We start from the raw sequence: 25,648 nt of genomic DNA, 5'->3' as shown, positions 1-25,648 counted from the left end.
TTTTGTGGCCATTAGGACTATTTAAAAAATAAAATAAGAAAATAGCCAAATACTTGAGAATTGTATAAGCAAAGCCTGTTGTACTAAGCCTGACAATTTTATGATAAAATACATTTAGAGGGCGATGTAATGCAGTTGAATTTATAGATGGCAAAAACAGAATCAAACGACTAAACTTACCATTAAGTGAAAATAAATCAATCAATAAATAGTTGCAAATGATCCTATACAGTTTTGTAATAATGACCTAAACCTTGATCATTCATCCAGCTCCCGTCATCATAACCACAACATTCTGTCCTATTATTTTCAATCTCACATTTTAGAATAGACCCCCTCATCACTGCATATTCTCCCCATTGTATTTAGTGTGTAGACCATGTGTGCACGCACGGCAAAGAGTCGACGATGTTGAATCCTTGGACAAAAGGCTGTCACTCTTGCTGCTGGAGTGGACATGGACAACACCACACACCCTGGGGCCACGTTACACCACAGAGACTCACATAATGGAAGGAAACGAGAAGTATAGTCAGAGCTGTAGTGAGAAAAAAGACTGAAATCTACAGCAGGATGTAAAATTATATATATATGTATGTATATGTGCTGATATCGAAGGATACTTACAAGCAATTCAAAAACCTGAGGGTTGATCAACCTTGTTCTGTTCTATTGTGTGTACTGGGATTGGCACCAGCAGACTCCTGTGACCCAAACAAGTACCTAATACAAGAACAAATGTTTCTAAATCCATGTTTTTAACGGACAACAAAACTTCTACACCAAATTTTACAATGTGCTTTCTTAATATTTAATATTCACATTTTGATTTGATGCTTTTTGTAGTTGGCTTTTCAAACAAAAACGACAAAACACTCGAGCCATGTGTTCAACGCTCTCTCAAGTAATTCTTGTATGAATGTTATTCAATATTCACATCTGAGCTGTACAGAGGTTTGTTCTCAAAGCGTTGACAAGCACCACATGATTTAAATAGGAAAAGTAACAAATTGCAATTGGTCCAATCTTTGAATTTCGATCGGTACAGGCTAAATGATTAACGATTGATTAACGGTTACTTAACCATTTGGACTAAAGGCCTTCAATGTGACAAATCCAGACCTCATCATCAATGAATAAAAGAATGAATGGATATGCCAACAAATAGATTTCTGGATGTGTTCGCTCCCCCCAAACAAATATAGTTTGTAATTTATAATTGATCATATCATTTGAGGTATTTTGGTATACAGAAATAGATAAAACAATTTATATGAATATAGAAAAATAAAACAAAAATCAAAATAGAATTAAAATGAATAAAATACTAATACTAATAGTAATAAATGGCTTCGATCAGGCTTTATTTGCCCATTTGAGGGTCTTGTGCTGCCCCTTAGTGGAAATTCCACGATGGTGTTTAGAAAAAAAACTAACGCTGTCCGAGGTGCTGATGATATATCGACAAACAAACAAACAAACAAACAAACAGACAGACAGACAGACAGACAGACAGACAGACAGACAGACAGACAGACAGACAGACAGACAGACAGACAGACAGACAGACAGACAAACGAACGAACGAACAAACAAACAAACAAACAGCTTCTTGATACGTGTCTATTTGTCGATACAGGGACCTCCAAGTAAACATTACATAACATAAAAACTACTTTAAGTTTGTAAAAATTGGCAGAATAGTTGCCATAATTCTATCAAATACAAAACAACTGCAGTTGTTCTATTTCACATAATATGTTAAAAATTACTAAAATTACTTTTAGGGATGTTTTGGTAAATTCTAAGAAAATAAATCTTGTATCGACTATTAAAGCAATATAACATTGAATAACTTTTTTCCGTTAATAGTTTGCTCAGGAAAAAAAGCCCCAGCTCCAAATTTCAAAGTCCGACCCAGCCAAATAGAATTGTAGAATTGTATTGAAATTATTGTGAAGTTTGAACCTGAGGTGATACAAGATATTACCATATAGCAACATAGAAGGGTAGAATAACATCATTTATTAAGCATTTATTGATACCAGAGAGGAAGATATATCATAAACAACAAAGGAACAAAAGCTAATGCAACATTTATTTACATTTTTTAGACACTCTGTTCCTGTTCAGTGGTGGTGGGACCTGCTTGTGTTTGTCTCCATCTCATAATGTGTGGGTACACCCTGGCACCACTTTGTCTCAAGGCAAACACACAGGCAGATAACCACTCCCACACCTATACTCACACGGTCATCAACATTTTGAAAACTGAATAAAAAATAGAGATTAGAGATAAAAACTTCTACTTCATCCCACTCCTTTTGAGTGGTGTATTTATCTATGTTATCAACAATATTATGTTAATATATATCATGTCATTAGCCATGTAGGCTACAAATAGAAAAATATATGTACATAAAGCCTACTACTAAAGCTTTTTTCGGTTTGTATTGAATTGCTTCAAATAAATTCATTTAAAAAAAATAAAAATAAAAAATTTGGCTCTTTTAAAATCAGCTTGGACAGTATTAAAATATTGCCGCCTACAGTTAGATGTGGGAATAGACAGAACGTGGCTGAAAAAGCAAGTTGCTTTATGAATTGATGGTAAATTTCACTATTCTAATGTTGTTGTTTTTTCTCTAAATATATAGTATTACCAAAAGTTTGATGAAAATATCATTGCAAATACGTGAGTATTGGAGACTTTGAGCAAAAGTTTGTTAAATAAATAGTTCAAAAGAAAATAAATGTAAAATACATGTTTCTCCCTCAGGGGAACTTGAAGAGTAAGGAAACATGCATCGTTTTCATGTGAGTAAAATAAATTAATAAACAAAAGAGCACATTTTTAGTTTAGTGGAACTCCCCTGCCTTAACATCAAATAAATATATACACTATTTGTCTGTCATTCGCTCAGTTTACAATATATTCAGAGTCTGGCTGTGAGAATTCCACAGTTCAGTGAACATCTCTTCATCCTGCTGCCTTCAGGGGTTTTGGCTCAGGAAACCCTACTTAGCTACCAAACACACAATAAGTGATTTATTATTGTGATGAGAACAAAGCAGACACGGTAAAGAGGTACGCAGGGGTAAAAACGTGCTTTTTAAAACATGAGATATAAAAATAAGGTGCCACTTAACATGGGTTTTACATCACTATTCAAATGAAACACGAAAGAAAGAAAACACAGAAAATAGCAGCGTGTGTTTGTCGATAAGTTGTGTCGCATCCAGACAAAAGGGAAAAATGAAAGGGAAGAGAACAGAAATGGCAATAATTGTCACTGACTGTGATGGATTTTGAAAGAGTCCTTATTACAAGCTTAGCTACACAGATTATGCCCATTTACAATGTTAGTGATTCTATGTTTTGTCTTGTTCTTTGTGTTACTTGCACACAGATGTGATTATAAGCCACAAGCAGACGGCTTGTTTGTAACTCATATTTGCAAAATGCACATCGGAAGATAATTTCGTGTCTAATATACAAATCTTAACAGAAAAAATATTATTTTATTTAGAACAGGGATTCTCAACTGGTGGGTCGGGACCCAAAAGTGGGTCACGGACCTCTACTGGGTGGGTCGCGGACAGCTGGTCAAAATTAAATAAATGCTTAACGTCTATCATGTTGTATTTTATTTTGAAAGAAACTTTTCTTTTGATAGGCATGCTGTGAAATGCATGTTACACAGGAAAATATGTAGAATTATGTTGGAAAAATGTGTTTTCAACAGCTATTTTTGAAAAACTAAATTTTGTTGGTTGAATTCTAAAAAAAAACAAGAAAAAAGTGGGTCGCGATTTAATGTCCTTGGCAAAATGTGGGTCCCAGGGTGGGACCAGTTGAGAACCACTGGTTTAGAACACTAGTTCCATAGTTTTTTTTGGATTGTGGCCCCATTTCGATATCACATATTTCTGGCGACTCCAAAGACATTTTTTTTAAAAAAATATACAGAGAGTTTTTGATCATGTTGTTTTTTTATACTGTGTAGAATATACAAAGTAGCCAAGATTAGTGACAAATGCTCAGATATTTTTTTATACAGGATTTTATTTGAACTAGATTTAAATTTGAGAAAGCAAAGGTATAGAATACAGTTGTGTTTTAATTATAAAAATAATTCAATAATGATTCAACTCAATTCAACTTAAGTTATATACTATAGTGCTAATTACATCTTTTACGTCAGTCATCTTTTAGCGCTCAAAGAATTTATTTAAGAATTAAAAATTTAGATGAATAGATAATAATATATGTAGATTAATAGATAAGAATATATGAATTTAATAAAAAATTATATATATTTTTTAATTTTTTAAAAATATATATTTTTAATTAGTAATATATATATATTTTTTAGACCCCATTTCAATTCCAGGTCACGACCCCAAGGTTGAAAAACACTTGTTTAGAACCAAACTCACATAATTTTTTCTCTCATAACAATACGTTGCTATTCACGATAAGGATTTTATTCTGAATACTTAAAGGTGAAACTCATTAATTTACTACTTAACCTATAGGATTGCAGGAGGTCTGCTCGAGCTGGCAAAGCGACACGTTTGGAGAGAACATGCAAACTCCACAAAGAGATACAAGAACCTGACAGGCTAAGTTTAACATTCAGTGTCCATAAGGTTTGGGTCACAACAAATATCACAAACGGGTAAAAGTCGCACTTGAATAAAACTGGTTACATTGAATCACAAGCACTTATCATTGATGAAATTGATTTCTGTGTCTCATCTCGTAAATTGGAGCTCAGCTCACGTACAGCCAATCTGGTTATGTGATTAGTGACATTAATCTGCTAAAGGTTCCCATTTGCATATTTTACAATAACTTTGTCCACCAGTATACACCCTTAATTTATGGTTGGCCATGTGGAGGACAATCACTCAATGTGGATTTTCACAAATTGCGATTAAACCATAAAGTAAGGAAATATTGCCCTGACTGCTATAAAACACAGACACTGTCACAGAAGTTACCAGTGGTATAAAAATCGGAGATCATTTTTCTTTTTAATGACACAGAAACTGGAACGTAGATTTCATCTCTTATGATCAGTTACACCACGAATCACAGCTCATTTTGTCGTCCAGTAGACGGATTACACACGGTAAACCTGGACTACAGATTCAGCATTTGAATTAAATCAAACATCTTTACAAAACATTCATTAAACTGTTTGTAACAGCACATCTGGTCACAGAATAGGACTTCTAACTATAACTAAAGGACCAAGAAAAAAAGTCAACCCAACCTGCTGATACTTCCTGATTATGGGTGCAACTTCCTGTGCTAATCAGGGTTGGGGTCAATTCTAATTGTATATGCGTAATTGATAATTAATGACAATTATGGCATAATTATAATTGTAATTTTAAAAAATCTGTTGCTGCTGTACTCGTAATTAAATTGTAATTGAGTTTAGATAATTGACTTTGTTATTGTAAATGCAGTGAAAATTCTATAAAAATGGTCAATTATAATTGAACGCTAAACTGGGGAACCATGTTACAGTTCTATGAAGAAAATAAATATTAATTTACACACCAAAAATATTAAAACCTATATTTTCATTGAGGAACCCTAACAAGCTAACCAATAGATCTTTCTTTCTTACTATGAACTTTATATTTTATTAAGTGCATTGAGATGACTTTGTTGTCATTTGCGGTTTATAAATAAAGTTGAATTGAATTGAATTGAAAGAAATTAGACGATAGATATTTGATTTTAGTGTATTTTACAGCTGATTTAGGACCCGTTATCATAAGAGATGCTAACAGAAAGCCAACACGAGAGGAAGGTTAACTTTTATTAGGTTATTTATTTCAGGCTCAGTAATTGTGATCAATTGTAATTGATCTTTAGTAATCGAGAACCTAATTGTAATTGACTTTGTGAGGATAAAAAATAATTATTTTATTTTATTTGGAAAAAATGCTGGTTACTGTAATCGGTAAACATTGGTAATTGTAACTGGAAAATGTAATTGACCACAACCCTGGTGCTCAGAAGACAAAAAAAAAAAAAAGTCCAGCAAAAGCCTTAACTTTCTTTATTTATCTGTACAACCTCAAGACTAGAGTCAAAAGTTATACTGTATTCATCAGATTATATTTATTTCTATAACACTGCTGCTCATCTACCACATGGTGGCACCATAGGCTACATTTGTAAAATGCTCAGTGTGTGTTGTATAGTGTTCATGGTAGTGTGAAGTACCTCCTGAAGAGCCACAGATGTCCCTTTTATGTTTTATTGTATGAGTCATATGGAACCATGAGAGGTGCGATGAAAACCTGCAGCGCTCAATACCTGACACATGTGGAGAGTGTAAAGTAAACCACACTTGTGAATGCAGTACACAGCGTTATTCCAACACAGACTGGGATCATGTCGCTCAGCACAACAACAAAAGCAAGAAAACATACCCCTCCAGCTAAACACATGATCCTTTAACGTCACAACAGAGGGAATGCAGCCAGAGGAGAGGACCAACATACCACATTGATGATGGTTTGACACACTGAAAAAAGAAAGTAGTTAATGAAGTTATTGAATTTAATCGGTTAATTTAGTAACACCTAAATGAGTAAGCTGGATTAACACAATTAATGTAATGGACACGGACCTAATAACTTGTTCTCGAATCAATGTTCTGCATTTTTCCAACTTCAATTTAAGGAAGTCAACTGAAAGTTTTCAAAACTCAGTAATTTGAAAAACCCAAAAGTCTCAAATCTCTTTACTTTCCTTTTAGTCCCTTGAGGGTGTTGCACGGAGGAACAGTGAGAGTTAAGCACCTTGCTCAAGGGCTCATTGCGATGACCGACAGTGGAGTTCGAAACAATAACCCTTTGGCTACAAGGCTGCTTCTGTAACCATTAGACCACCACTCCACTTCTAACCTGGTGCCAAGGAGCCAGGACAGGATTTAGAAATCAGACTCCATAGAGTGGTTATTGTACTGCAGCTATCAGCCCAGCCACAACGGCAGCGCGCTTTAATGCTCCTTTAATGGAAATAACTTTTTGTGGTAACTTTAAGAAAGTGTCTACTTGTACAGTTGCCGTACGGACAACCCCCGGTGCTATTGGTACAGTTACCGAAGTACAAGTATGTAACGTCTTAGGGTTATGGTTAGGTTTAGGGTTAGATTTAGGGTTAGGGTTAGGTTATAACCCAATGTCGCAACAATTTTTACAGTTAGGGTTAGAGTTAGGTTTAGGTTTAGTCTTAGACACGCGACCTAAACTGGCCAAATAGGGGCGCTGCGTACAGATAGAATGTCAGTTTATTGATACGGCAACCGTACGGATAGCCACTGCCTAACTTTTAAATGAAATTAAAGTTTGCTTCGTAACTAAAATTACGCTTTTATGTTGACAGAAAATATAAAACTATACCTAAAATCAGTGTTTTAGGTTGCGAGGCTGCTCGTAACCATTAGGCCACAAACCACTTCTCACCTGACACTGTCGTTTAATGTCAATAACTTTTTGTAGTAATTTTAAAATATTTTTTTTGTTTGCTTAATAACTAAAATTCAGATTTGAAATTGGCAGAAAATACAAAACTATACATAAAATGTGATTTTTATGGACATCATGATGTCAAACACACAGAATCATGATGAATCTGATTGATGCAGGTTCACTGAAATTGAGAACAGAAGATCGTAGACCACGTACAGGGAACTTTGAGTTACTTGAACAACTGCGGACATTTTTAGAGTAATGTCAGTCGTAAACACTTCGCAAAACTCATGTCAGACTCTATGATTGAGGAAAGAAAAAGAGTAGAAAACAGATTGCTGACATTGTTTATAAGCTTCCAAAATACTGAGCAGTTGTGATATACTGTACTTCATACAGTGTTGAACCAAAGGAGACTTCAGGCTGTTCATGCCAGATGTGTGCCAGCTCATGCTTGCCTTTCAGGCTCACTTTTTTTTTTTTTTACAAGGTAACTTTCATCAGCATGCTAGACCGCAGGGCAACTGTTTCTTTACAGTAAAGGCAAACAGTGCTGGAAACCAGTAACAGCACAGTGAGAGGATCCCTTAACCACCAATGCTTCATGTGGTTTGAAGATGCTGGGAGTGGCACACCATTTTAAAACATATTTTAGACTCAGACACAAATTTTCTCAAATATTTACTTTGTTGTTTGAGAAAAAACTTAACAGATGTGAACAAATACTGGTTCTGGATAAAGGCTAGGATGGCACCGATGGATATGTAATAACTGACAAACTCTTCCGCTGGTAGACTTTCATTGAAACGCTATAGAACTGAGATTTCAGAGAAAAAAGTCTAGTTCAGCTGCCTGATTGCTGTCTTTGATTAGTAATTGACAGCACCTGTAGGAGGCAGAGCCCCAAGATGGTATAAAAGCAGCATGTAGTGAATCATGTCAGTATGAGGAGCTTCTCTTACTAATTCTCCATTGACTGTTCAGTTCATCATTGACACCTGGAAGCTGCAGTAACAATGGGTAAATACCATTCACCCATTTGTGTGACCATTCATGTATTAGCTGCGTTCATTTTTAACGGTTCTTTCCCTTGCAGCTGGAAAGAATGTGTTGATTGTTTATGCCCATCAGAGCTCTGGCTCTTTCAATGCTGCAGCTAGAGATGTTGCAGTTGAAGTTCTGACTGAAAAGGGCTGCACTGTGGATGTTTCGGATCTGTATGCCATGAACTTTAAAGCCACAGCTACTGTTGAGGATATCACAGGTACCCAAACTACACAGATGTGGGATATCTCACTTAATGGAAAGTAGAGTCAAGTTAAGCTTTTTTTTTTTTTATTCCCTTGCAGGGGGTGTGAAGGATCCTGACTGTTTCAGTTATGCAGAGGAGACCAAACTGGCATGGGAGGAGGACAAGCTGTCTTCAGATATTGTGAAGGAGCAGAGCAAGCTGAAGAAAGCTGATCTTGTCATCTTTCAGGTATGAGTAACATGTAAAAAATGTAAGACTGAAAGCTCTTGAATGACTAACCATCTACTTCCAGTTTCCCATGTACTGGTTCAGTGTTCCTGCCATCATGAAGGGTTGGATTGACAGAGTGCTTACACTGGGGTTTGCCTTTTCACCTGAGAAACGCTACAGTGAAGGAATGTTCAGGGTAAGCTCTCCATGTTTCCAAGCATAAATGTTCCTTTCTGGTATTTCACATTATCTGTTCTTAGGATACCAAGGCAATGCTTTCCTTTACAACTGGATCCCTTGAGTCCATGTTCAGTCCAAATGCAATCAATGGTGACATGACTGTTACACTTTGGCCCTTGCAGGTAATGTATGACTTCTAGATACTAGTTGACTCACACACTTGATCATGTTCCGCTAAAGATCTCCTATTCCTCTGCAGAATGGCATCCTGCATTACTGTGGCTTCCAGGTTCTTGGACCTCAAATCTTCTGGGCTCCGGCTCATGTTTCCCGTAGTGATTGCAACACCATGCTTAATGGTTGGCGCACCAGACTACAGAACCTGTTGAATGAGGAACCACTTGCATTTCCTCCACTTGACTACTTTGAGAAGGAGACTGGATACCAGATCAAACCTGAAATTGATGAAAAGCATGCCACTGAAGAGTTTGGTCTTACTGTGGGAACCCATCTGGGCAAGAAAGTGCCACCCAACAACCAGATGATATGGGTTGTAAAAGAAAGCATGTTTTAAATTAAATATTGAAATACACTTCAGCATCTTTAATGTTATTGGTGTTATCCTGTTGAATACTGAAATCTTTTTGCCAGTGTCAAACTATTGAACCAAGGGGTTAACATACTTTCAACACAGTTCACATTTAATGGTAGATTAAACAAGCATAACTTTAAACCAAATTTCAACTACATGACAATTGAAGTGATTCTACCAGGAAGTCCTAAAGGTAATGATAAAAAATCATCTAAAATATTTTAAAGTAATTCATACAAAAATAATGCATTGAATTTGTTTTACGGAAGTAAAATGTTGCAATCTCATTACATCCACCAATAAATAACTATAGCAATTTAGACAAGAAATTGCTCAATCTCTCTCTGGTGTCAAGTGTGTGAAAACACTTTAACTTTTGCAAACAAGTTCTAAAGGAGTTGACCGGTCTGTCAGCGTTCCTGCAGCACACGTTAACTCTGCAGAAGCCTCAAACCATGCAAAAAGTAATAAATTTAACCTGAACGATCTTGGTTTCATTGTTAATATTCCCATGTTTAAAAAAACAAACAGCACGGTTAACATTGTAATTTAAACTGTTAGTTGGGCTTCGTTCAAATAAAATGTGAATACTGACCTGCACTATCCAGTATTCTTTTCAGTCACACTGGTTGAATTATTGTTTTGGCTAAAAAGTTACTCAATCAATTTCAAGTCACTGAATCGTATTGAATTGCGCTAAATTAACCAATATCATCAATGAATTGAATCGTTACATCCCTAACATTTAGTGTTACGTGAATGTATATAAATTAACATTTCCAAGCTGTTATAGTTGAGCTACCTTGTCTCGCTTAAGAAAATTATCATAAGGAACTTAATGCCACAGCTTTTAAAGAGGTGTGCAAGTGATCACAACCTTATACAAAAACTTAACAGGTGTAGACAGAGGCTGGCTCTGGATATAGGCTAAGATAGCTCACAATTTTAAAAACATGTTAATTGCTCAAGACTACATCTTCCTCTGCTGTATTTTCATTAAAACCCTAGAACTGAAATTTCAGAGGACATTTGCTCAGTTAAGCTGCTTCTTCTAGTTTAAGGTTTTCCAGCAGCCTGCACCCTTTCACTATGACCACCATCTGGACTTTATCTCACACAATGCCCAGTTTTCATATTCTCCATGTCAGTCCAGCCCTTTGTATGAAACCCAGATGCCGTCTTCCTTTCCCAGTTTCACCACATGCCACTGTCTTCAGTCCTTCTCTCTTCATCTCCAACTTTTCCATTTTCATGTTTCCAAACAGGTGTTCTGTCCATTTCCGGTTACTGTGTCCAATTCTGACTCTTATCGTCTCTTCATTAATCTTTCCTCTTCTTTTCTGTCTACTTCCCATTTCACACTGCAGTGCATAATAATGTCTCTTTTTCCCCTCCTGCTCCCAATGGGGTCTATTCTTCCATGCGCGTAAGTCAAAAAAGCAGCGTAGCGGCGCTGTTTTTGGCTGTGCGCTATTTTCCCCCTGTACTTAAGTCAGTCACTGCGTGCCTTCATGCTAGTTACGCAGTCTGGGTGGAACGGCCCTGAAATGTGGACGTTCCCATTCAAATCTGGCTTTACGCGTATTCTCCCATCTGCTGAAATTATTTTCCTCTTACGCGCTTCTAACCCTGGAATAAGGGCAGCGCCCCGATAAGGTGAAAATTTATATTGCACTAGAAGTATGGACTTAATTACAATTTAAGCCATATGGACTCATAATATCGCAGAAAAGAATCCTGGAAAGAATCTATCCAAAGCGATGCTGTCAAGGGGGGGGAGTCACACAAGCACGCCAAAATATTTACCATCAGCATTTATAATACAGTATGTTGACATTTACGAGTTCTTAAAGGGACATAATGTGTTACATTTCATTATATTTTACCCGTGCCGCTGACTTCTTGTCCTGGAAGGGGGTGCGTAGCGGAGCTTATCAGCTGTGTGTGCAGCGGTGAGCGCCTCGGCTGCTGCTGCTCGTTACAATGAAACTCTGACAGACGTCAGACTGATGTCCAACTATTTTAACACTGTGTACAACGTAAAGCCACAGTTTGATCATACTACAAGAGTAAATAAGTGAAACATTGATGACAGATGATGATGATAATGATGACTAATGCGTGCTGATGATGATGCACGCTGATCATTTTTCAATGCAGTAATGTAAGAAGTGAATAAAATCAGGCTTTCCACACAAACATGAGGAGAAAAAGAGATGTTTTAACTGTGGCTTGGATAGAAAAATGTGTCCAATCCTCATACTGCAGTAATCTGATCAAATCAACCTGTTACATTGTTTAGCAATGAAGGTGTTTCAAATTAAAAGTGCGCTTTATCATTTTCATGGATTTCAATGACATTTACAAGCGTTGGGAAAACTCCATGTTCCTTCTTAAAGAGTAACTAAACCCCAAACCCATTTTTTCTGCTGTATACATATGCATTTTGGTATTAAGTAGTGCTGTTGATTGATCCTAGTCCAACTATTAACATTTTGGTAAAAGTAGTTTAATCGTGTGTATTTAGTTGTAAAATGTCAGAGTGAATGCCCTCTATTTAAGGGTTGAATGCCAGCTATTACAATTGAATGTGGCATCATTTGGACCATTGTGCATCACTAACTGTCACTGTTGGCCCCGCCCCTGCTATAAAAGCTAGGAGGAGGGTTTCCTCCTATCACAGCCCTCAGTGAGCATTGATTGACAGCTCCATGTGTCGCTGTGTTCTGCTGCGGCGATGTTTTTGAGTCTGCGCTTCTAGAAAGAGCAGATTCTGGTCAAATCAGAGGGTTCATCAAGCTGTGTGTGTATGTACAGACACATCGTGAGTGTATTCCCGTCTGTCTCTGCGTGTGCGCAAACAGAGATTTGTGCCACTAGAAACTGAATGAGAATAGTTGGTATTGAATTAGAAAGTAACAACTTGAAAATGAATTTACTATCTTGAAACTGAATTAGTAACTTGAAATTTTGAAAGTAAAAAAATTAATTTGTATTTTTTCCTGTTGGAGAAAAATAATGTTAGTGCATTCCAAAAATTCAATATATTTCTGCTTCTCAAATTCATATTCACTGCATGCAATTCAATTTCACTACAAGGAGACACACCTCCGGTCCACGAGGTTGAGCAATCAACCACTGATTCATAGAACTCCTGTTTACGTCAACAAAAACTCCATTACTGAGAGAGAGAGTTGACGTTAGTTTAGAGTTGATATCTGGACTGGACAGTATTTTTATGGTTCAGACAAAGTTAATAAAGTTTAAAGAGAAAAAAAGAGTTTGAAGACTTTGGAGAGTGGTGAGAGAGCATGAGTATGGATTCACGTTCTGTACGCCATTTTCCAAGTTACACATGAATATTCACTGACCTTTCCCTAGTACGTATGTAAATGGCCATTTTCCTAAACCTATAAAGTATCAAAATTAACATGATGCATCATAAAAAGTGACTGATGTTCTAGTGGTCAGAGAACAGGAGTGGAAGAGGAGTGTTGGAGAAGTAGAAGGGCATGAGGTTTAAATCTTGTGGGAACTAATTTTGGGGAAATTTACACACAGGGAATACATTTTTCATTATAAACATGATTATGTATGTAGAGGAATATTTTATTCATACATTTTTAGTAATTCACAGTCATTCCCAAGAGCCAAAACAGACTCAAAAATTAAATGTATCATACATTATGACATTAAGATACAGATGCCAGTAATTATAAACCTGGCCAGTTGGTGGTTTTGTGTGCACAGAATGTCAAGAAAAAAATTAAATGAAAATGTATTGAACCAAACAGTATTGATATCACTCCTGAAAACACTTCACTGGACAATCTTTTCCCAATTTCAAACTTTTCACTGGGAACCCCAGCTCCTGTTTCAGCTGCCTGATCACTGTCTTTGATTAGTAATTGACAGCACCTGTAGGAGGCGGAGCCCAAAGGCTGTATAATAGCAGCATGTAGCGCATCATGTCAGTATGAGCTTGTTCTTTCACTATTTCTCCAGTGAGTATTCAGTTCATCATCTATACCTGGAAGCTGCAGTAACAATGGGTAAATACTTTCCAGCCTGATTCTAAGTAAAAATGGCATCAAATGATAAGTTTGCATGTATGTATTTAATTGTAATGGTTATTTCCCTTCCAGCTGGAAAGAATGTGCTGATTGTTTATGCCCATCAGAGCTCTGGGTCTTTCAATGCTGCAGCTAAAGATGTTGCAGTTAAAGTTCTGACTGAAAAGGGCTGCACTGTGGACGTTTCTGATCTGTATGAAATTAACTTTAAAGCCACAGCTACTGTTGAAGATATCACAGGTGGTCAAACTACACAGATGTGAAATGTCTCACTTAGCTGAAAGTACAGTCAAGTAAAGCTTCTTTGATGTTGCAGGGGGTGTGAAGGATCCTGACTGTTTCAGTTATGCAGAGGAGACCAAACTGGCATGGGAGGAGGACAAGCTGTCTTCAGATATTGTAAAGGAGCAGAGCAAGCTGAAGAAAGCAGATTTGGTCATCTTTCAGGTATGACTGAATTTGAAAGTTTTAAGACTAATTTGAGAGTCCTTGCATGACCAACTATCTACTTCCAGTTTCCCATGTACTGGTTCAGTGTTCCTGCCATCATGAAGGGTTGGATTGACCGAGTGCTTACACTGGGGTTTGCCTTTTCCCCTGAGAAACGCTACAGTGAAGGAATGTTCAGGGTAAGCTCTCCATGTTTCCTAGCATAGATGTTACTGTTGTTTCATGTTGTCTCTCTTCAGGATAAGAAGGCAATTCTTTCCTTTACAACTGGATCCTTTGAGTCCATGTTCAGTCCAAATGCAATCAATGGTGACATGAATGTTACACTTTGGCCCTTGCAGGTAATGTATGACTTCTAAATTCTACTTGACTAACACACTATCCCATTGCCCTAAACATGTGTTCTTCCTCTGCAGAATGGCATCTTACACTACTGTGGCTTCCAGGTTCTTGGACCTCAAATCTTCTGGGCTCCAGCCCATGTTTCCCGTAGTGATTGCAGCACCATGCTTGATGGTTGGCGCGCCAGACTGCAGAATCTATTGAACGAGCAGCCCATTGACTTTCCCCTGCTGGAATATTTTGAGAAGGATACTGGATTCCAGCTGAAACCTGAAATTGTTGAGCTGCGTGCCACTGAAGAGCTTGGTATTTCTGTGGGAATCCATCAAGGCAAGAAAGTGCCACCAAACAACCAAATGAGATGGCATGTGAAAGAAAACAGGTTTTGATTGCAATAAACAAATATAAGAATGTATTGTCTTATGGTGAATATATGACTTGATTATTGCACCTGAGTTTCATTTTCTACTCTCTTAAGAACCTTCAACACATTCTTACTAACAGGCTAGTGTAGAATTTACCAAGCTGTTAACTATTTTCTTATCAGAAAATACACAATGACCTTAATTAAACCACAGCTTCTAAAGAAGCTCTACAGTCTGTCACCACTTAAAGCTTGAAAGCACTTTTTGGGAGAATGTCAAAAGACAGATCAAAGCTTGAGGAATGAGAGCTGCACTTTATCTCCAGCAGGTTTTTCTTTTGAACTTTGACTTCAGTGATTAAGGCTTGAAAAACTGTTTCTGGAAAAGTTTTTTTAACATCTTACTCATTTCACAATACCTCCAGATTGATCCCAAATCATTGTCCACCTTGCAAACAGATCTAGTGGGGAGTAAAGGGCTCCATGCATTTGGGACCGGACTCTGCAAATACTTAAGTGGATGAGCTGCTTTTCCCAGAGAAGCAGCTTTTGTTTAGCTATGGAGGAAATGAGATGACGGGTGGGGGATGGAGCGGGTGAAGCATGCTTTAGGAAATGGCCTTGCACTCTGATGTCCACACCGTAGCTTGTACGGACTGTTTCACAAGGTCATGGTGTGTTTGTGTCGTGGAGTCGTATAATTGCCTGTCACCAAAACACTTTCAGGTCATTTCCTCTTATCAAAATATACTGTGAATTGAATTTTGCATTGCTGCATCAATTACATATTCTGAAAATGTTCTCTGTATTGGATGTCTTAACATGTTTTTGTGGGGCCACAAACTTTGGATGTGCCATGCTTACACGAGGTGTTAAGGGGATCTGCACCAGTATTTATGCACTGTACGACATACGATGTACAATTGTATACTCCAACAAAATTGTTCTTTTAGAATGACAAACGATTGATTAAGAATATTCTGTGCTTCTAAATCAACCACTAACCTGGAAAGGACACTTAATTTTATCTTTCAGTGAGACTTGATTCTTGATGAACTATTCTTTATCTGTTCTGAAAAAAGTCAAAGATGACTATAAACTTTGTCTCAACTGTGAGTCAGTTGAAATCTGTAAAGCATTATGCAGTAATCTCTGCATGCATGCACTAAGTTGGGGACCTGGCCCTGCAGCTACACAACAAACAAACCTGAAGCTGAATTGTTTTTAAGCCACCATTGTATCAAAAACAGACCTACATTGTTGCACTTAGAATAGCTGAGTTCGTGGGTATAAAGTGTTTATATATATATATACCAAAGCAATAGTGTTGGTCCATCCTGTGTTCCCATTGTCCATCCAAGTTCTCCCACCTGAGTGGCAGGGAAGCCCATTTTTGGCTGGTTCAATAGCAGGTAGTGGGTACCCTCTAGTACCAGCCAATGGAATAGTGTCTGAAATCCTAACTCGGCACTGCTTAGGATTGAGAAAAATAACAATGAGTTGTTTTGAAGCCTGGAAATTAGCAGACCTTATCTTTTTCAGATTGCAAAATGATTTCTTTTAATATTTGGTCATGTAGAGAAAAAAAATTGGGACACGTTTTGTATTTTTAGTGATTCTAATGTTACTAGGATGTATTTAGATGTGTATACAGTACCATGAAAAAGTATTTATCCCCTTCCCTGATTATTTTGGATGCTTATCACAGTTAAATGTTTCAGATCATCAAACAAATTTCATAATCTCACAAAGCTAACTCAAGTCAATATACAATGCAGTTTCTAAATAATTTTATTGAGGGGAAAAAGAAAATCCTAACCCCTCTGACATGCACTCAAGCTTGATTACCGCTATGATTGTTGAATCAAGAAATCACCTAACTAAAACCTGTCAGACAAATTCATATAGGCTACAAGATCTCAAAACGAAAAAGGATCCAAAGAAGTTTAAGAACAAATGAGAAACTACAGTGAACCACGTGTAGAGCCATTATCCACAAACAGAGAAAACTGGGAACCAGGAGTGGTCGACCAACCAACGTTACTCCAAGTGTGCAATGACAACTTATTCAGGAGGTTACAAATGATCCCAGAACGACATCCAAAGAACTGCAGGCCTCACTGGCCTCAGTTTACATCAGTGTTATGACTGAACCATAAGAAAAATGGCATCCATTGGAGAGTTCCAAGGTGAAAACCACTGCCGACAAAAAGAACACAAAGGTTTGTATCACATTAGCCAAGAAACATCTTGATGATCCACCCACTGATCCCCAAGACTTTTGGAGAAATATTCTGTAAATCAATCAGTCAAAAAATAACTTTTTGGAAGTTGTAAAAATAACACAATTTGAGAAAAAGAACATCATACCTATAGGGTTGGCAGTGTGATTATCTGGGGCTGCTTCACTGCTTGAGGACCTGGACGACTTGCTATAATTGATAAAGTAATGAATTTGGCCATCTATCTGAAAATCCTGAAGGTGGATGTCTGGAAATTAGTTTGAGCCTTAAAGTTCAAGCGCCCTTGGGTTGTGCAGCAGGACAATGAACCAAAATATATCAGCAAATCAATCTCTGAATGACTCATTTAAAATCAAATAATTTTTTTTGGAGAGGCCAGGTCAAAGTCTGGAATTCTATCCAATCGAGATGTTGAAAACCTTCAAGATGAGTGAAAACCATTCTGCAAAAGACTTGATTTCAGTTACTGCTGCAAAGGGAGACACCACCAGCTATTAGGTTCAGGGGGCATTTACGGTACTTTTTCACATCTGGCCAGATGGAATTGGATTCCCCCCACCTTAATAAATAAAATCATTTAGAAACTGCATTTAATATTTTTTCTTGGGTAGTCTTTGTGATATTTAAATTGGTTTGATAAAGCAGAACATTTAAGTGTGGTGAATTAGGAATAAGAAAGGAGCATAAGTACTTTTTTTTACTGCAGTGTACATCGTACAGCAAAGATGGAAAACTTTTATCACAGTGAGGGCCACATGAATATGATTGTCTGATCTTCACACTTAATGTCAGTATTAGAGTTAGAGTAATGACCAATCTGAGCATTAACACAGAAAAGGACAAAGACGGGTCTGTATGTTTTTGTTGTATATTTTTGGACATTTGTGTGTTCTTGGAGTCCCTTTTGTTGTCCTTTTAAGTTTTTTCTGTCAATTTGTGTGTTTTTCTAGTCATTTTATGTATTCTTGTTTTCCTAGGAGTCACTTTTGTGTATTTTTGTTCTCGTGTGTGTTTTTGGAGTCAATTTGTGTAATTTTTTTTGTTTTTGTTTTGTGTTTTTTGAGTCATGTTTTTGTGTTTTCTTTGAGGGCTGTACAAATTTAGGCAGAGGACCGGGTGTGGCTCCCGGGGCCGCATGTGGCCCTTCTCTTGTTTACAGCATAATGACCCATACAGTACACCAAAAACAAGTTTCCATCTAAAACATACATATGATCATTAGTATTGAACATGTGGTCAAACCTAACCGAAAATCTTTTAACATCAATTTAGTTTTGTTGAAGATCGTAATTGGGGTCAAATGCTAATATGGAACAAAAAGCTGAATCCGACTAGACCGCTGTAAGCCAGATGTGATTGATTGTTTTGTCGTTGACTTTTGGGAGCTTTGATTAGGCCATAAATTGGCCTCTATGTTTGCACCAGATGTCAGGGAGTTAACAGCAGGCCAGCTATTAAAAACTGTGACCCACGACGGGGAGAAAGAAAGAGGAAAATACGGTAGATGGTAAAAAGCACGCAAAAGATCAGAGGTTTCCTGAGAGATGAGGTAAACTATTTATACTTCTTTCCCTTACCCTTTCAGGAGTTACATTAAAATCTAATCAATCAAAAAAAAAAAAAAAAAAAGAAATGAACATGCTTCCTGTCAAACTGGGCCCTTCTGTGCAAGAGAGTGAATCCATGTGTGCATACACGTAAGGAGAGTGAAGCACCATTAAAGGCAGTTTTATAAAGATTGGCAGCAGGAAAGGTTTATTATAAAGAGCTACTGGCTTTACCTCCTATACTTCACCTTCCAGTGGTCCCCCATTGCTTCACAGAGTGTCCATTGTATGCTCCCCATCATTATGGTACTGAGGAATTCACGGTGACATTCGAGCACAATCATCCCCTCAACTGCACCAATCACAGGAGCCTCTCCAATTCAACAGTCTGAGGAGCCTTTAACAGGTTCCCAGCAAGTTGTTTAGGAACAAATCTGATATTTCAACAAAATGTTCTCAAACAATTGAACATTGTTTAAATACGGATATAATGGAATCAACCTGTGTGAAAATAGACACTGGACATGATTCTTTATTGGATACAAAGTGGCTCTATTTCTTTTAAAGAAAGGCCGACAACGTACATGAGTGGCCAGATGTGTGTAGCAGCAGCCGGAACAGCTGCTTAGAGACAAATCATAATAAAGGTGGACGACAACAGCTGTGGAGGAACACAACAAACAAACAACCAAGAGAAAAACAGGAGCGGGGAAATGATAACAAACACCACCTCCTTCCTCTTTTCACGAACCTCTGCAGGATGTGTCTTTCATCCCACGTTCATTTTATCCTCTTCTCCATCCTTCTTTTGTGTTGGTTCTTTTCTCTCACCAATGTGAAAATACACAGGAAACTTTTACCACAATGGGACATTTCACACATTTTATGCCCACTTGGGGGAAGAATGTTCACTGGAGAGCTTTTTTTCTCAGAGATTGGACTGAACTCAACCGCATTCAAACACTTTCAGAGATCAAGCCCCTGACAGAAGCTTCACTTAGCCCGACTGGCAGTGACAGGGCCCAGGCAGGCCTGCACTTTGCAACTTTGAAACTCTTGCACGGAAGGCCTGCCATCACACGATTGATGAATGGATAGACACCAAGCTATTGGCTTCCATTCAGAGCCTGATGTATGGTGGGTCCACTAATGGGAGGCTGATGTGAGCAGCAAAGCTGTTTTGTGTTTATAAGGCTGAGTGTGCCTCTGAGGTTGATGGAAGGCTTTTTGGTGGTTATGGGTGTCAGAGTGACAGGGTTAAGACTCTAGTCAGCCATTTTACTCCCCTTTAAGACTCTTAACTTTACTGTAATGAGAAACAGATCTCTGTTATCTCCAGCACAACTTGCAGGGAAAAACACAAGAATACTACACTTCTGTACAAAGTTAAATCCCTTTTCGTGCTTATCTTTCAATCTATTTCTCCTCCTTGAGTCCCACGAGTTTCCCTGAGATTTTTCTTCCACCGTCTCATATCAGTATGAAGAATAGAAAACTACAAAGAGCCACGTGTTGCTTTTTTACCCCCTGCATAACAAAACTTAAGGTTTTAGATGAGATGAATTATGACTTGATGGAGGTGCCTTTCACTCACTTACTCAGAGCTCTGGGCTCACATGCTCCAGATGCAGCCCGGGTTGCCACATCCTGGCCATAGTCTCCCCTGCAGTGCCGCGCTGTCTTTTGTGGAATGACCATGAATGGAAACCACCTGGGACAGGGAAAATGGCTCTAGGTACTTCAGTGAAGCGTGTTGTGATTTTGAGCCATCATTTTGAGACTGAAGAGGCATTATTTTAAAAGGATGAGTCTTTCACCTCATACTGAGTATGGATTCGCTCTGCCCTTGTGTTTACCTTCATTATTTATTCCATCATTTTGTTTGAGTGCTGTGGAGTTGTGTTTATGCAGTGCAGCACGCAGTGTTTGGGTTTCTCCCCTGTGCTCACACACTTTGAAAACATACCATCTTATTTTGGTATTTGCAGTCACTTTGTTGACGTTAGATTTGCTTATTGGTGCATTTTAAAAGTTAAAACAGGTTTGATCCTGAACTTGATCTTCTATGACTGCACGCCAGTTCAGAGGTGTTCAAGATACTTTGAGTTGGTCTTATTATTGCTAGAGGCTTCTCCAAAACATATCTGCATTCCTGCTGCGCTGATGGTCCATTATTCACGATGCATGACAGGACAATAGGGGTGAAAGTTACCCACCATGTCTGTGAACTCTGTGAAAGCGACGTGGACAGGCAGTGTGTTGTGAAGCGCTAATAAAGCCAGGGTAGGATTACTAGAATAGACCTGCGGACATCAGGATACTAAGACGCCTGGCTGTGGACAGATGCTGTCATTTGTTAATCCATAGTGGACGTAGCCTGTCCCCTCGAGGAAGGCTTAACATGACCTGGATCATAATATTTTACCTGAGCAAGTTTAGTGTGGTGTGTGCGTGCGTGCTAGCAGTGGAGAGGGTGAGGATGAACGAAGCAAAGCTCTTGGAGAGAAGTTTTTGTTTGAGTTACTACTGCACGAAGAGATGATAGACAAAGTCAATGGGCTCTGTGAGCTGAAGCACGTCACGGTCAAAAGCAAAGCATGAAAGCACTGACAGATTCACTAAGGTGAGAAGGAGAAAATGGAGAAAGAGTGAAATTCCTCTGCAGACAGCACAAAACTACTCAAGGCTTTTGGGATTAAAGCAGGCTGATGTCACTGATGAGAGAACTTGACCTTTTTTTTATAATCTTGTTCTTTTATATCACTGAACTATTGGTGTCGCTATTACTGTCACATTCCCTTGTCAGCTCCTTTAAAGTATAAAGGCGGGGGCTTGTGTGTGGCAGTGTGCAGACAATGTTAAACAGTGTTTCCTTTGGTTTTGCATTTCAAGTTGCTGAAAAGTGTAACCTTATCATGTTTTTTGATACATTAGTTTTGATTTATTTCTCGCAAAAATGCCGTCCTGGTATGCTTTCTCTTTTGCAACATCTGAGCAAAGGTTCAGGTTTCACGCAGATTCATGTGCTTGTGTTAGGGGTGCACTTTCATTTGAGAAATGCAATACATCTACACATAAACGTCATTGTGTCAAGTGCTACTGTCCTTTAATCTTCTGCAGCCGTAAAAACACGAATTAACCCACTGTGATACAAATAAAGGTCCATCTTGTCTTGTCTTATCTTATATTGTCTTATCTTAAATCATCTTATCTCATATTGTCTTACCTCCACAAGTGGAGACACACTTCGTCCTACTTCTACCTGCATTTACTATTTATTATTATTAAAAAAATTGCAGTGAAAAGAGAAATGCAAAGTAAGTTCAGTTTAAAGAGTTACTAAACCCTGCGGTTTTGGCTGATGTGCGTCTAGACTGGAAATGAAAAAAAAAATGCCTTGATTATGGGCGGGGCTCCTGAAACAGTTAAGACACGCCCAGCCTACACTATAAAAACTCCAAGAACAATATACGCTATGTTTAATACCCACACAATACTCACTCTGTTTGCAATTATCTCAATCCAACCTACTCGTCACAGAATGCAAAGTCGACAAGTGCAAATTTTTATAGGAGGGGCGGGGCTTACAGTGGCGGTTCTTGAGGTATGAATCTGCCAAAACGTCACACTCCACCATTCTCAGCCAATAGCATATTTTTTATTTTAATAGAGAACAGTCACTTTTACATTTATACAACAAAATATGTAGAGTTGAGATACTTTGACTAAAAAGGATAATCAACAACAAAGTACTTCATACCAAATACATTTTGGGGTTTAGTTACTCTTTAAGAAAGTATATATTCTATCTTTTGTCACTTTGGTTATATTAATGGTTTAATTGTTTTCTTCATGTTCTCACAAAGCCCCATTACGCACAGGTCTCTTTTCCGTTTGAAAGATGATTGCGAATGACAGGGTAATTAGGTGAAAATAAGTGAGGTTGGAGCAAGGGATAAGGAGGAATGCGAGGGAGTAGAAATATGCACGTGGGAGCCACAGAGAAGGAGGAGAGGCTGAGTGGTAACAATGAAGGCCAGGAAAGAGTTTGCGAGGGACCCTCTGAAAGGGAATTAGCACGAAAATGGACTGTCAGACCAACCACCATGACAGCGGGTGAGACTACAATACAAATAGCAGATCTTTGGTTTAGCTGCATCTGTCCTGCCTTGTTTGCCTTGGCTTTTTTTTTCTCGTCCACATCAGTTCTCAACTCTCATTGCTTTGCTGAACCCGTTGTGATCTTATTTGCACGTGATCAACCTGACACTTTTTTTTACCTGACTGAAATCCAGTCATATCTCAAAATGTGTGTGAACCCTCTTTAACCAAAAATAGGTCTTATACTGTATACAGAGTTTAGACCCTTATTAGCTTTGACAAGGAAGTAATATTGCAAACTGCTTCTCTCGTCTCCATTTTCGGCATGGACAAAAAAAACAAAAAACAAAAAAAAAAGGAATAACAAAACTTCTGTGAATGCAACCATGTCGGAAATAAACTGAATAAATAAATTAAAAAAATAAATAAATATTTTCATCAGTGTTTATACTGTATATTTGTTTGTTTGTCTGTTAGCAGGATTAAGTCAAAAGTACTTAACGGATTTGAACAAAATTTTAACCAATGGTAGGCCTTCCCCCACTAGTTCCTAAATGTTTTCTGTTGCGTCACCTTTAATGAATGAAACATTTCCGGCATTGCGGCAAAATTTCAACAAAATGGGTATCAGTGACTATAATTCTTCAAAACTCAAGGAAATAACATAAAATGTGCAATTACATATTTTAGAACGGTCGGAATAAAGTTGTTTGAGTGCAAAGCGATAAAAAAAAAATATCATGCTCAATGTTTAGCTACGCTGTTTTACACCCTCGGTCGTGGCCCCCATCACATCATGATAGTGATCCCCCCCCAATTTGTGAGCCACTGCCTTACGCCATGGAATAATACATAAAATTTAGACTCAATTATGTCAAGTTGGTTCTTCAGTTACCCCTCCAAGTTTCATCTTATTTGTGTCTGGATTGCAAATTTCATGGCGATTTATTGAAAAAATTAGGGTGTTCATACATTTGTACCTATACTGTATGGTTATTAATGGGATAGAAATGTACCTAAAAACCTTTAGAGCATGAATGGTCATAGTACTATGATCTAAATAAGATTTGTCACTTGGCAGAGGTTTGTGCTCTTTTTAAGTTCAGATCTATTAAATGATTGGGACAGTGCCATTGAAATTTAGTGCATGGTCATAGAGAACCCTTTCTTCATGCAGGGTTTTTGTTTTGAACAAATCAATCCAAACCAATTCACCCTAAATAACAACCAACACCAGCATCGGCCTGGAATCCCACCAGGCTCCAAACCCTGCCCCTTGTCTTTTGTTAAATTGATTTACAACGCAAGTCTACAAAAGGTGCTGTATTTTGCCACTTTGACAGATTTACTCAGCGTTTTTATTGTTTGAATAGATTTGTTGTGTCTCCTTAGTGCACCAAAGCCCCAAACTAATCTTATGAGCCTGTATATGTTGAAAGTAGAAACTGCTGTCAACTTTAGCAGTTGAAGCTGAAGTGACGCAGCAATTACCTGTGGAAAACAGCTTTAATCATTGGGATACGTTTGAGGGGATAACTGGATACGATTTAAAAAACAGAGCACATTAATCAATATTTATAATTATCAGAGCACGTTTCCTGTGCTGTTCATCACTTTCCCCTCCTTCATATATCCTATTTACACACACACCAGCTCAGGATCGCTAATCCTCCACTGCTAGTGTGTCTTGTCATAAGACACTGCAACACGCGCGCACGCACGCACGCACACACACACAAAGATTAGGCAGGCGTTAAACCTCCGGTTTAAAAGTTAACCTGCCATACCAACAAAGTCAACAAGGGAATGGGTGCATCAGCATCACTATGCAAGCATTGACTAGTAATATACAGACCCTGGCTTTTGTACCAAATCACGTTTAATAGATATAAATGTGGAGAATATTGGGCTTTATCTTTAAACACGTTCATTATGCATCTTGTGTTACAATAGGTTGTTTTTGGAATGAATATCATCTATTCAGTGTAATCCTCTTATTCTGTTTAGTTGAATCCAATTTCAGTATATACCAACTTGTTCGGCCTCCATACTCATTCAGATTTGGGTTACAGGGTATCAAAGCCTGTCCAACATGTATTCTTCGTATAAAAAGCATATCTAAAAAGTACATGTAGTTTGTTTTTGGTCACACACACACACAAGGACACACCCCCTGCTGTTCTCATTCCGGCCTCCCTGTGAATTAGGGCTGCAGAACAGAGGTTGGCAGCAGTCTACAGGACTGCGGATGCTTATCAGAGAGGCTTACAAATCCCCCCTCTGATGCTCCTGATATGAAGGACAATGGGTGTGCGTGCGTAATGGGAGCTCTCTTTAAAACTGACTTCACTGCCCCACTCTGTAATGAGGTCAGAGAAGCTTTTTAGCTGCACTTAATCACTGAGTTTAAGGCACATAATCATAATAAACTTTAGTTGGGTGACCTGTGCGAGTTGACAATATCTTTTTTTCACAAGGAAACAAGGTGGACACTTTGTGCTTGGTTAAGTCAATACCTCGGCTGATTGAACGTGACATCAGAAGAAACATTTTTCTCCACGCTCGATCAAAGTATATTATCATGACTTGACAAAGCAAACATTTCTCTGTCAGAGCATTCCTGGGTGAAATTCCTAAGTTTCGCCTTCTTTTTTGTGATCCAGTGTCTGCATTGAACTTGGGGTTAATTGCCCTGGTGGGAGCAGCTGCAGGGCCACCAGAGTTGCAGGTGAGATTTCAGCAGCTCTCAGCAAACACATGAGGCTCCCACACAGCTTTGTGCTGCTTCCAA

At 38.1% G+C, this 25,648-nt stretch overlaps 2 protein-coding genes across 2 annotated transcripts; both read left to right on the top strand.

Moving 5' to 3' along the window:
* Nucleotides 1-8,519: 8,519 nt before the first annotated feature.
* LOC114455133 (ribosyldihydronicotinamide dehydrogenase [quinone]-like) lies at nucleotides 8,520-9,719 on the top strand. Its single transcript, XM_028436175.1, has 6 exons — nucleotides 8,520-8,523; nucleotides 8,600-8,767; nucleotides 8,853-8,983; nucleotides 9,048-9,161; nucleotides 9,226-9,327; nucleotides 9,405-9,719. The coding sequence occupies exons 1-6, from the start codon at nucleotides 8,520-8,522 to the stop codon at nucleotides 9,717-9,719; spliced, it is 834 nt and encodes a 277-aa protein (XP_028291976.1).
* A 4,066-nt stretch (nucleotides 9,720-13,785) lies between these two features.
* LOC114455131 (ribosyldihydronicotinamide dehydrogenase [quinone]-like) lies at nucleotides 13,786-14,991 on the top strand. The gene is made up of 6 exons (XM_028436173.1): nucleotides 13,786-13,789; nucleotides 13,883-14,050; nucleotides 14,127-14,257; nucleotides 14,326-14,439; nucleotides 14,500-14,601; nucleotides 14,677-14,991. Exons 1-6 carry the CDS (start codon nucleotides 13,786-13,788, stop codon nucleotides 14,989-14,991), a joined length of 834 nt encoding a protein of 277 aa, XP_028291974.1.
* Nucleotides 14,992-25,648: the final 10,657 nt, after the last annotated feature.

The sequence above is a fragment of the Gouania willdenowi genome, chromosome 21, assembly GCF_900634775.1.
Source record: "Gouania willdenowi chromosome 21, fGouWil2.1, whole genome shotgun sequence".
NCBI classification, from domain to species: Eukaryota; Metazoa; Chordata; class Actinopteri; order Blenniiformes; family Gobiesocidae; genus Gouania; species Gouania willdenowi.
The sequence above is the reverse complement of the archived record's forward strand: the minus strand, read 5'-3'. Positions and strand labels throughout refer to the sequence as shown.